At 45.7% G+C, this 13,818-nt stretch overlaps 1 protein-coding gene across 4 annotated transcripts in view; it reads right to left on the bottom strand.

Annotated features, from left to right (window-relative positions):
* Positions 1–13,818, bottom strand: part of NOX3 (NADPH oxidase 3) — a 777,582-nt gene that overhangs the window by 249,648 nt on the left and 514,116 nt on the right. For all 4 annotated transcript variants that reach the window (XM_085611433.1, XM_085611430.1, XM_085611432.1 and 1 more), the window contains one exon: positions 10,945–11,198. In XM_085611433.1, the coding sequence (XP_085467559.1) occupies positions 10,945–11,198 (254 nt within the window). The remainder of the gene's footprint in view (positions 1–10,944; positions 11,199–13,818) is intronic.

The following is a 13,818-nucleotide window of genomic DNA, read 5'->3' as shown; positions in this document are numbered from 1 at the left end:
CGCTCCGTGCGTCCGCGGGTGGGGGTACGGGTCGTACTTACACTGTTGGGCAGGGGGGTACGCTCCTTGCATTCGCGGGTGGGGGTACGGGTCGTACTTACACTGTTGGGCAGGGGGGTACGCTCCTTGCATTCGCGGGTGTGGGTACGGGTCGTACTTACACTGTTGGGCAGGGGGGTACGCTCCTTGCATTCGTGGGTGGGGGTTCGAGTCGTACTTACACTGTTGGCATGGGGGGTACGCTCCATGCATACGCGGGTGGGGTTACGGGTCGTACTTACACTGTTGGGCAGGGGGGTACGCTCCATGCATACGCGGGTGGGGTTACGAGTCGTACTTACACTGTTGGCATGGGGGGTACGCTCCATGCATACGCGGGTGGGGTTACGGGTCGTACTTACACTGTTGGGCAGGGGGGTACGCTCCATGCATACGCGGGTGGGGTTACGGGTCGTACTTACACTGTTGGGCAGGGGGGTACGCTCCTTGCATTCGCGGGTGTGGGTACGGGTCGTACTTACACTGTTGGGCAGGGGGGTACGCTCCATGCATACGCGGGTGGGGTTACGGGTCGTACTTACACTGTTGGGCAGGGGGGTACGCTCCTTGCATTCGCGGGTGTGGGTACGGGTCGTACTTACACTGTTGGGCAGGGGGGTACGCTCCTTGCATTCGTGGGTGGGGGTTCGAGTCGTACTTACACTGTTGGCATGGGGGGTACGCTCCATGCATACGCGGGTGGGGTTACGGGTCGTACTTACACTGTTGGGCAGGGGGGTACGCTCCATGCATACGCGGGTGGGGTTACGAGTCGTACTTACACTGTTGGCATGGGGGGTACGCTCCATGCATACGCGGGTGGGGTTACGGGTCGTACTTACACTGTTGGGCAGGGGGGTACGCTCCATGCATACGCGGGTGGGGTTACGGGTCGTACTTACACTGTTGGGCAGGGGGGTACGCTCCTTGCATTCGCGGGTGGGGGTACGGGTCGTACTTACACTGTTGGGCAGGGGGGTACGCTCCTTGCATTCGCGGGTGTGGGTACGGGTCGTACTTACACTGTTGGGCAGGGGGGTACGCTCCTTGCATTCGTGGGTGGGGGTTCGAGTCGTACTTACACTGTTGGCATGGGGGGTACGCTCCATGCATACGCGGGTGGGGTTACGGGTCGTACTTACACTGTTGGGCAGGGGGGTACGCTCCATGCATACGCGGGTGGGGTTACGGGTCGTACTTACACTGTTGGGCAGGGGGGTACGCTCCTTGCATTCGCGGGTGGGGGTACGGGTCGTACTTACACTGTTGGGCTGGGGGTACGCTCCGTGCGTCCGCGGGTGGGGGTACGGGTCGTACTTACACTGTTGGGCTGGGGGTACGCTCCGTACGTCCGCGGGTGGGGGTACGGGTCGTACTTACACTGTTGGGCTGGGGGTACGCTCCGTACGTCCGCGGGTGGGGGTACGGGTCGTACTTGCACTGTTGGGCTGGGGGGTACGCTCCTTGCATACGGGGTGGGGGTAGGGTCCGTACATATCCGTCCCCACGCTATGTGATGTTTGTGCGGCCCGTACCCAGGCCTTTGCCACGTGGGTGCGATCCGTCCCGCCATTGTTGGGGTGACGTGTGTGGGCGTGGTCCGACTCGTACCCACGCTCTTCAGGCGTGGGTACGGGACGTACCTGTCTGGTTGTGTTGCCGGTTCGCGTGGTGACGGACTTCCGTTGTGGCGGTCGCTGGATTATCAGGACACGCCCCCACCCCCTCGTGGTGACCAGGGCATGGGAGTCAGGTATGTCCAGGCCATGTGTAGTGTGTCACTCATGTGGTTGTTTTGTGGCCTGCCCTGGTCGTGCCACCCCCACCCCACCCCACTTTCCCCCCTCCCTTAGTTATTCTGACCTTCTGCGGCGTCTGCGTCGTAACCTGTAGAGGAGGTGTACTGCTATGAGGGCAGGGATGACTCGTAGGTTCGGGTCCATGTCTGTCCGTCGCGTACTGGTACTCCTTGCTCGCGTCGTCCTGTCGCGTACGGGTCCTCCTTGATCGCGTCGTCCTGTCGCGTACGGGTCCTCCTTGGTGCCGTCGTCCTGTGTGTCCGTCACGTACTGGTCCTCCTTGTTCGCGTCGCCGTCTGTCCGTCGCGTACTGGTGGTCCTTGTTCGCGTCGTCCTGATTTCCCGGCAGTTTTTGGCTGCCGCAAAATATTCACCGTGCGGGGTGACGTCGGTGCGAATCGTGATTCCTGGGTCGTGAATGGCTGGCTGCGTGCGTCCCGACGTCAGGTCGGCGCTTTCCCGGATCGCATTGGTAGGTGTTTTTTGTTCGGTCGGTCTTTTTTACGATTCGTACGGTAATGGTGTACCCGTGCGAATCGTAATTCCATGTTTGTATATTTTGACGACCGGGTACGCGTCGGACGGAGAATATGCTCCGTCCGACGGTTCGTACCCGGTTTTTACCGGATTGTGATCGGCACCTATATGTATGTAATGTCGATATTGTGATTATTGATACTTTCACAACGATATTCATTTGTTCCTTTTGCTTTTGTCGCAGTAAGTGGGAATGGTATGCCCAGACATGGGTCCCAATACCACTGCACCAATGGATTCAAGCTAGCCTGGCTGATGAGGGTTGATGCCCAGCAACCCGTCCCAGGATGCTTGTTTCTTGTCCAGGAAGGACCTGTCTTGACAGTTCGGGCTGAACTGTTCCCACAAGGAGCAGTTCAGTTTCGGTTTATTTTTTATTGCGTGATTACTTAAATTCATTTCAAAATTGCATAAAACGAATTACACTATAAAAACCATGGTATCATATAGAAAAAGAATCATTGGTACATGGTAAGATTAAAATATGAAATACAAGATGGTTTGCCTGAAGTCAAATGTCTTTTTGTATTCAACTAACATAATAAAAAATCATTATCACAAACCGCAACTGTCTCTTATTTGGGGATACGCAACCAGCAATGGTGGATGAAGCGCTGCTAGTTTAAAACCAGCCATGCGATTAAAATGCCTTTAAAGTGCTTAGTGCTGTATAGCCTGTAATGTTCGGACCACCTATAATCGTGTTTTTTCAACCAGTGTTCATATTTGCTTGTCGGAGTAATTTTCTAATATGTGCAAAATATTTTGCACCTCGACAAGACAGAATAATTGATGAGCCCTCCATCCATCTAATCACAGCTTGTCTGCATGTAGGAATGTTTAGATCGTTAAAGATCAATTTTAAAAAGGATTTCCTTAGGCCCTTTACAGCTGGGCATACACACAACAAATGGGTTAATTTTTAGTCCGAATAACCACATAGACGACAGTTCTCCTCTTGATAATTGCGTTTCCATGATGGCATTAAGTCCTTAGAGTCATGGATTCCCAGCCAATAGCGAATAAAGCTCTTTTTTATCTCGAAGCTAAAATGGGCTGCTAGGTAGGCTTGGGGTTTTGTATGAGTATAGGAATTTATTACTGTCCATGCATGGTGTCGTTTGGACAAGATGTTTTTGTCTTCCAGGAGCGATTTCTTCTTGGCAGACAAATTACTGACATTATTAAATATTGTCTTTTATTTAATAATGTCAGTAATTTGTCTGCCAAGAGGCTTGCTCTTCCACTTGGTCTCCCTTAACGTACCATTTAAACTTATTTTTCTTGGGGTCCACTAGGCGTACCACCTTTGTTTTCTTTTTATTTAACTCCAGATTTTCCTGGTCCAGGTAAATTACTAAGTTGTTTATTGCTCTTTGCAGACCAATCAGACTTTGACTTAGCACTATGATGTCGTCCAAGTATTGTAAAAAAGGTATAGCTCTTTGGCCAACATAGGTGGATGGCTCATTGCTACCAAGAAGCAGGGCCAAGACTGATTTGCATATGGCTGGGTCCAAACTGGGGTGGCATGGTGAGCAAAAGAACGATGGATTAAACCCAGATCTTTGTAACTGATGCTGAGCAAAAGAACGATGGATTAAACCCAGATCTTTGTAACTGCAGGTGAATGTTTGCCTTATTCGGCATTCCGTCCATCCTTTGTTCTTTTTCTTTCGTCTCCCTAGGTGGGAAGGGAATGGTCAGACTTGGGTCCTGTGCTCACTGCACCACTGGATTCAAGCTAGCCTGGTTGATGAGGGGGAATGCCCCGAAACTGGTCCCAGGATGCTTGTTTCTGGTCCAGGGAGGATGTGGCTCGGCAGTTCGGGCTGGACTGTTCTCATGAGGAGCAGGGTCAAGACTGATTTGCATTTGGCTGGATCCAAACTGGGGTGGCGATGGATTAAGTCCAGATCTTTGTGATTGGTGGTGAATGTTTGCATTGTTCAGCATTCTGTCCACCGTTTGTTCCTTTTGTATGGCATAAAAAATATTTTCCACCTTGTTCCAGTAATAAAAACACTATTTATCCTGTGGCCAATAGTAAATCATTTCTCTGAGTGCGTGGGCAAAGTGTATGTAGCAAAATACATGAAAGGTCAGTAAGAGACATACTGAACGTGGAGAAAGCGGAATCAGGCCAAAGTTGTATGTTGCTGAGCTCAGTCACAATACCAGGAGACGGTATCATCTAGCAGAGAAACAATGGGCAGTTGCATAAGTTTGTTTTTATCAAAGGCCTAAAAAAGAAGAGCATATTTCCAACTCTATAAAAGGAAGCTTGCCTTTGGCAAGCCTTCGGCCTGCTAGATGTACACTTACTGCATGGCTGCACACACTTTAGAATTACAACTCCCGAGTATGTTCATGGCAGTGCCTACTGCCTAAGGAACAAGCATTTGCAATGTAAATAGGTCTCGCATTTGTGAGTTAGAGCTATTGACATTGTAAATGGCAATGCTTTTTACCTACACGTTTTATTTTTGGAGTGAATGTGTGTAGTGTGCAAAATCCCTTGGAAAGGTCCTGCACTTCGTGATAAATATATTGAAAAAGACGCAAATTGTGGATTGTGTCAACAATTGCTTGGCACGTTCCTCATGGGTGAAGTGTCGCCACACATGCACACCGTGGTGCTTTACTAATGCAAAACTCATTAATAAAAGTAGTGCTTACAGACTAAACAACGCGATCGGGATCGGAGCATGTGAATCCGAATCCCGGCTTCTCTTTCATTTTCTAGACTATTTGACTCACTCTCCTGGGTCTTGGTTATCCCCCAAACACTGGGAGGCAATGAAGTTTGCCAAGGGAGTGGGGCGCAGGGGGGCTTCAGGGGTACATGAAAATGTATTCATTGCCTAGTTGTCAAAGGTCGCCCGGTGCTATTAGGTAAAAGTGTGCAGATTTCATTAAGATATTAAGAGTACTTTACTCGCATCTATGAGAAAATCGACATTAACTAAACAAAATGCCAGAATGTGTGTCAGTTTTCACAGTGTTTTAGACAGTACTGGTTGCTTAGTTTCATTGCATTAATTTTTGTATTTACTCTTTTACACAGCATCCAAAGTCGGTTACCTAACCCCAAAGCCCCGAGTTGTTAAATGACCCATAGAAGGGAGTGTTTTACAGTTGAGCAAATGTGTCCAAATGTAATTTTGGTAGTGCCATGGAATGATCAGCCAATGAGGTATTCGATGAGCAGATATTTAACTACACGTTCAAAAACGTACGGTATTGTGGCTGTTGTTTGTTTGTACACAACCACCTCTCTGAATGTGTTTATTAACACAGAGCTTAATCTACCAGACCTTGCTCACAGAGGGGCGACTAAAGCACAGAACAAATTGTATTATTTCATCCTGAGTGTGAAGGCACCCGGAAGGCTTAGGTGCCCGCCCGGAGAGGCTAGAGATCCCAGCGCTTCTACAGACTCTGCGGTGCTCCTCTGCACCAGCAGGGCACAGCTCAGAATTTGCCACTTCTGCTGAGAATAGGTGAGGGGGATGAGGTTGGGGCATGCGGGAGTTGCCGGTAGATTTCCAGGTTATTGAAAGTGATGATTCTGATGTGAGGCAATGGAGACTGACTTTGTCTGTTTGTCTGCACCAGTCTATTTCTCTACCATCTACCGGGCTCACTGTCATGTATCCATTCATCTCTCTTTGTTAGAGATGCGCAAGCCAATATATTAATTAACAGGTAGAGCCAGCCAGAAACGAGCCAAGCGTATAGGAGCCAGTGGGCGAGCCGTGAAAATGATCGGCATGTTAATCATACAGTAAACATGATGTAAATGTGCGATAATGTCTCTTCAGAATTCAAAAAAGTGCATTTCTTTAGCGCGTCATCTCAGTACACAAGATTATAGCACTGAATTGAGAGGAAGTTATTGAAAGTGCTCGTTTTAAGCACGAGTTAAAACACTGCGGCTCCTCCCGCCCGACAACAATGCCATTTGTGAACTAAGAGGCGTCAGTTGTCATCCATACCCACGAATGTTGCCTAGAGTCTTATTTTATTTAGAGTAACATTAAAATCTAGTTATTAAACAAGAGAAGTTTTTGTACAGCATGCATCTTGAATTCGCATATTTCAAGGTGGCAATAATAAAGATGAAAACAGAAGTGCCGGCAGGCAAGAGAAGGGGGGGCGGGGGAGGGTGAGAAGTCACAGACTGAGGTAGGGGGCGCTGGGGTGGGGAGACAGGGAAGAAAATAGTGTTAGGAGTAAGGGGACCAATAGCCGTGGAAGGATACAAATGATGAATGAGGAGGGACTAACAAGCCTAAAACCAATCAGAAGGCAGCATTTAAGACAAAAGCCAATGGGCAGAGAGTGGGCGGAGCTTCCACGAAGCTTCCACACTGCAGTACATACTGCATGTCTCGCAAAGCGATGGCAGCGCATTCGCGCTGCCACGCTAGGCGAGACCTAAAAGAAAATAGTGCCAGGAGTAAAGGGGCCAATAGCCGTGGAAGGATACAAATGATGAATGAGGAGGGACTAACAAGCCTCAAACCAATTGGAAGGCAGCATTTAAGACAAAAGCCAATGGGCAGAGAGTGGGCGGAGCTTCCATGAAGCTTCCACACTACAGTATATACTGCATGCCTCGCAAAGCGATGGCAGCGCATTCGCGCTGCAACGCTGGGCGAGACCTAAAAAGGACCTTACCATCATGAAATCGAAGGGCAGACCAGAAAGAAGGACACTACTTGGAAAAGTGATTCTTAAGTGTATCGTGGAAAATGAAATTAAGCTAAAACAAAAAGAAGTTGAAGAACTCAGAGAACAGACAGCAAATAAAATAAGAAAAACATAATGCGCTATGAGCTGACAAAAATTAAAACACTTTATTGGAGTTTAGGTTGGGGGCTCAAGATTACCCGCTACGACAACTGATAGTGGAAGAAGCCATTGAAAAATGTTGTTCCAGCAACAGAATAGTTTCAGAAGTTGTTGCACAAGTTTGCACCTTGTGAATTCGATTTTCTTCACTGACAAATAGCATCAGTTCATTTCTAACACTGCCAGTTGCTTTACTTCTGACTAGCAGAGTGATCCAATGAAATTAGTTCAGAACAGTTCCAATGTGAAAAGCAACACTTAAATGTTTTTAATTTTGAAAAGACAGAATACAAATACTTTTTACAATCATCAACATGGCTTAAGCACTATTCAGAGACATTAAACAAAAGCAACTCTTTCTTGAACTCTAAAGACTGCTTATTAACCCTCAATTCTATTTTTCCCTGTACCTTATAAACTCTTCAGTACCCATTAATGCTATCCTTCACTGCACCCCAAAAAGTCCTTAATATCCATTAACGCTACCCTTCCCTGAACCCTAAACACAACTCATTTCCACTTAATGCTACCCTTTCTTGACTCATAGAAACCCTTTACTACCTCTTAGCTATATACATTGAGGAAGCCTAGAAATCCCTTACTACCTCTCTCTGAAATCTAAACACTCCTGACGGCCACTTAACATCACCAATTCCTGAACCCTAAAAACCCTTACTGTCCCTTAATGCAATCCTACACGGAACCCAAAAAACCCTTAGTAACACTACTATTCCATAAACCCCCAAAAAACCTACTACCCTTTAACGTTCCCAATATCTGAGCCCCAAACACCCCTTATTATCCCTTAATGATGCCCATCCCTGAGCCGTAAAAACCCTTTCATCCCCTTTATTGTAGCCCTTCAATAAACCCTAAAACCCCTTAATACCCCTTATTCTACCTTTACCTGAACCCTAAGAACCTTTACTACCCTTTAATGCTACCCTTCCCTTACCCCTAAATATTCCTAACTACCCATTAATGTTACCCATTCTGAAATCCTAAACAACTATAGTACCTGTTAATGCTGAAACTTCAAACCATAGACTTCTACATTACATTTATATTTTTAAATATTAAAATTAATTCTGTCTATGCCCCAAGCCTTTGCCGTATATTTTAACTCTATTTCCTAATCCCAGTTTTGAATCTTTAATCTTTTCTTCCTTTTCACGCTGTCCCATATTTCAATATATTCTTGGTAGCAAACACTTTGGGAAGTATTCCTTTCTGGAAGTATTTATTTGTAGAAGTATTTCATTGGGACACGTTTTTTTTACAAGTGTTATTTCAAATTATGAAGTCATAACATGGTAAAGCTGTGAACACATCATTGTGAGAAAGTACCTCTTTTTTGGCGGTCACCTTCATTTTATGTGGACTGATGCTGCTGGTGTTTTGACTCTGTGAACTGGGACACTGCTAACCTCAGTGTGTGTGATTTGGCCTCTAAACACATTGAAATGGACTAAAACCCCAATTGACATATTTAACTTTCCTATAGACCATAGTATGTGGTGCGTAAAGTACACACATGGCATAGAATGTTAATTATCACCTGGAGGCTGATGTTAATTAGTAATCAACTGTCAAGCAGCTGGTGAATGGCATTGATGAGGTGCGAAAATTGCTCTAAGAGAAGAGACAATGGGCTGGGTGTTGTGTGGTGTTTTTTTCCCCTAGCCAGAAGGCAAGTTGAGCAGTGCCCAGGAACAACATTTAGTTCACAGGGGCATCCCCTATCACAAGCAGATGGCAGATGACACCAGAACAGGCCTCTTCATGTGTCCGACCAGTCAGGCAGGCACCATACCCAGTGGTGGGAAAGCTGCTCCTAGAACTGAGTTGGAGTAACCAAGGAGGAGGGGACTGTTCATTACCCTGGCCACACCTCATGGTGGGCACAAAGCCTCTACACAAGGGGAAAAGGGATTCTCTACCTTGAATTTTGTGAGTGAGGGGCACAGTGGGAATATTTGCAGTAGGTCACACAACAACAGCTGCAAATGTGGGTAGGTTCTCCCCTATGAACATTTACCCTATTGGTTAGGAAGAGGTCAGGAGTCACCGCCAACCACAAGTTAGTGCCAGGCATAAATGTGGCATCCAAGACACCTTCTTCAAAACACTATTGGACCTGTGGAAGAACAGGAGGAATGCACCTGCTGTGTGAGACCTATGAGAAAACCTGACGAGCTAGACCTGCTCCCACTTCCGCCCGGGACAAATAATGGACTCCAATGGTCAGTTGGCTGACCTACTGAATAAGCCACAGTGCCACACTAAGCTGCAAGAGGCCTTTTCCATGTAAAACCCACCTGACTAGTTGCAACTGGACCTGCCATGGACCTTGCTGGCGGCCTCTGCTGGATTGAGCCTTCAACCCCCAGGGCTGTTCCCGAGGTCTTGGGACTCTGGGCTGCGTCTAATTGGACTTCTCCTAACAGCCCTGAAAACCTGAGAACTTTTGGATTTGAAGACCTCTGGAGAACCGGGAAAATACTACTAACCTGTTCTGCCTAAGAGGTTTTGCCTCTGGGCTGACGAAACAGGTTTTCCCCATTCGGAGCTTCACTACAGCAGCAAATCAGTTGCAGTGACACCTCACTGGGAAAGTATCTGGTCACATAGAGACCTCTCTGGATTCAGCCCACAGTCTTGCCTGCTGGAAGATTCCGAGCTCTAAAAACAAGACTATGTGGGAACAAAGAAATAAGTCTTGTCCAGGAGAAGCTGCCAAAAGTACCCAACCAGCAAGAAGACTTACCTGGGCACCTAATGAGCTCCCGGGACCTCATCCAATGCCTATCTGATGTCATGGTGCCATCCTCAAACAGAGCCCTCAGCCTGGCCTTGCTGAAGAATTTTGTTTTCCAGAGAAAAGTCTAAGTTCAAGGTAAAACCTCTGACTGGGTCAAACCTGGTTGATGTATCGAACCCACGCTACATCGCAGTGGAGCCAGAAATCAAACCTAGGTCCCGGTCTACCACGACCAGTTAACCTGCATTGACGATAAGGGCTTTTTGACTCTATTTTTATTTAAACCACTAAAAATCTGTATCTTTATTTCCCCATACTGGATTTTTGTTGCTTTGGTGTAATCTTGTTCACTAAATTATTCTCTACTTTCATAAATTGGAGTGGGATTATTATTGTGTTGTGTTTCTGATACCTCTTCATTTACATCGGTATGCGCTGTTACTAGCAGCTGAGATCAGTTTTAAATGACTTTTAAATGGACGTAACAGGATTGTAACCTTATTACTTGTGGTGGACTGCTATCCACCCCAACTAAGAATTTACTGCCTTAAAACAATGACTGAATATCTGCACTGCTGCTTGCTGCCCTGGGAGACAGGATGCATGAAGCGCAAACACATAGGGCTGAGCAGAGTGAGACCATCAGGAAAAACAAGTACCGCAAGCTTGAGTAAAGGCAGACACCTTAAATGAAAATAACGACAAGCTATGAACAGAAGACAAAGAACTCAGAGTCCAGAAAACAAATTCCAGTCTCATTCATGATTATACCACTGTCTTTAACAGTTAATCTGTGTGTTCACTGTTGATGCCAATGAGCAGCGAGGTAAAGACATTTATGTGATGATGATACCTTTCAAATGTCTGCTTTCCCGAAAGCCAAATGGAAATATTTGTATTCCTTATGTGATTTTAGCTATGGACAAAAAGAAATCCCACAGTGCTACAAACCTTGGCATTTTCCATGGCTCCTGAAATTCTTTTTCCTCTGCTCCACAAGCCTTCCAGAGGGCTTCTGTCCAGTCTCCCACCACTCTCACATGGACACTGAAGTATTCTTCTTCTGGGGCAGAAGTGAGGGTAAAGGGGTGCCACTCTAGCTGAGATATGGAGGGGCACTGCAGAAAGACATATTGGCCAGGCTCCATTTTAAAATCACGCTTATTCATGTGAAGCTCAAGCACTCCAGAGGAATGAGCCATGACCTAAAAAACAACAAGAAATTATATCACTATGTTAATGTTTCAACATGTCCAACATTGGAACAGTATCCATTTTAAGAAGTAAATGATACTGTTTTAAAATCATCATTTTCCCTACCTATGTAGTTAATACAAACTAGCTTGTCTAATCGGATCTATGCTACAGGGTGATAACCTCATCATCCCAGTCCTTATGTTGCGAGTCATGGAGGGCCATTCCAACAGGAATTTCCTTTTCTAGTCTTGTACCCCATTTTTTCTCCTGCAAAAACCAGGAAGGCTCAACCTAGGTAGACTCTTCCCCAGCTCAGTTCCCATAAGAGAAGCTCGCCAAATTCTCTGCGTATTTTCTCCTTGTGCTGACTTCATGGACATGGTTCCTATCCTGTCCTTTCAGGTATGTCAAGGTTTAATATGTCAAAACGTTTACTATGTACTGCGATCCCTTCAGCCGTGCTTTAGCCATCTCAAGGATTTAAAATATGCAATTATCTCTATTTTGACATGAAATATCTGCTTCAGTTGTCTCATTAGGTATTTATTAATATTCACACTCATGCCTCTTACTTCAGAGCCTCTTATGGCTCGATTCTAGACACGTTTGGACATATTGAGGTAAGTGCACATGAGCATTCTTGGTGTACACTAAAATATCTTGGGTCTATCTTGCATGCCAAGTGGGTTAAGGAGAAAACAATACAGGATGAAGCAGATTGTTTCTTTCATCACATGTATTGCCACTTGTGTCCGATTCCTTCACGGCAGCTATCACATGAGAGCGGGTGTCATCAGCATGACTTTCTTGGTTGGTAACACAAATAGGTGGAAAGCACCCTTGTGTTGCTGGAGATGTTTTGCTTTGTCCAGTGTGGTGCTCATCCCTCCAACAATGGAGAGAAGAACACGTTCTGCAAAATGACACCATATTGAACCCTTGCTAGCTGAGCCTGAGAATGAATCCTCTCAAGCATTTCTGATTATTCACATGGTGTACTCCAGGCTGTTAAGAGAGCCTTGAGATCAAAAGAGGGCCCCCTCCTTGCAAACAGGTGGATGGGACCCATCAGTTCATCTCAATGTGTGTGCAGAGGACAATATTAAACAGTGTGGTCACTATTTCAAGAGTTCAGATCCTTCAACATTTCCGTCACACTTTGGTTCCTTCCATGTTGGAAGAGGACTAGGAATTCTTTCTACAATATCAGCATAAGGAGTCTTATTCTATGCCCTTTTGTAATGCAATTCTGAAAAGTGCTCAATAGAAAATAGAAGGAGGTAGACCAGACTCGGTTTCCATTCTCGTTACTCATTTCTATCTCCCTTGACCAATTTTTGAGACAAATTTCTTCAATTGATAAGGAGGACTCTATAATGACTAGTTTGGCATCACAGGGCAGGATAGTGTCTGAGGATGGATCTCCCTCTGATGTTTTTATAAGATGGTAAAGAAGTACCCTTATTCAGAATCTAGGACCGATACTATGCTACCTAGCTATCTATGCAATTCAGTCCTTATTGCAAGATTTGGCTGAATGCAAGGAGAGGATTGTTTTCTTTGATGCAGAAACAATGAAGGGTCCTTTCTGATTTTTTATTTTATTGTCTTTAATCAATCAGCAGCAACATCTGGGTTTTCTATATCAGAAATACGCTATGTCTGGATGAGGTCATGGAAGGCTAATATCACATAGAAAGCTCTTTTGTCTCATCTTCCTTTCAAGGAAGCCACACGTTATATATCAGCTTGAGGAACAGGTAAAGTCTGTGAAGGATAGTGATCTGATGACATCTGTCAGTCCCCCAACTACAGGGAGAGGTTGTGGATTCCATAGAGCTTTGGTCCTCTTCTACTTGCTAGTCAGCCCTTTCATCAGACCTTTTGTGTCAGGGAATGTGGCCAGGAGGCCAATATGTCATCAAAGCACTGTGTCAGCCAACCTACTCCTATCCTGCCCCTTCCTACTCCAAACCTCAACTTTGCCAGTCCAGTGTGAGCTTATCTGTTGACTTTCACAATAATTACAATGTTTGGGTAGATTCATATTAGACAAGTGAATTGCAGACTGTGGAAAGGGGCTACAGACTATTATTTCAGGACCATCCCCTGCATTATTTCACAGCAACTACAGCTCCACATTGCCCTCTAAGACGTCAAGGTTTTCTGTAGATAATTCAGGACTCAGGAGTTATAATCAAAGGCTGCAATAGTTTCAGATACAGAAGCAGAGGGTGGTCAACAATTTTACTCCATTTTGATTATTGTTCAGCAGTCTTTGGGAGGATATTATCCAATACTGGACTATAAAGGGTTGAACTCCCAGCTTACACAGCAGTCATTCAAGATCGCAACTATTCAATCTAATCTTCAATTGGTAGCAACAGGAGACTGTCTGGCTTTACTGGATTTAAGAGATTCTTTCCTTCACATTGCAGTGTATCTCGCCTCACGAAAGGACTAAGATTCTGTCTCGTGGGGCTTTATGATCAATTCTGAATTCTTTCAGTTAGAGCAGCATCAGTTCCAAGAGTCTTTACCGAAGTGTTGGCTCCATTCATAATCATTTTGTATTCTAGAGGTAATCATGTCTTTAGCTACTTTGACAACTGGTTACTCTATGTCCCT

This window comes from Triturus cristatus, chromosome 6 (assembly GCF_964204655.1).
Source record: "Triturus cristatus chromosome 6, aTriCri1.1, whole genome shotgun sequence".
Classification (NCBI taxonomy): domain Eukaryota; kingdom Metazoa; phylum Chordata; class Amphibia; order Caudata; family Salamandridae; genus Triturus; species Triturus cristatus.
The sequence above is the reverse complement of the archived record's forward strand: the minus strand, read 5'-3'. Positions and strand labels throughout refer to the sequence as shown.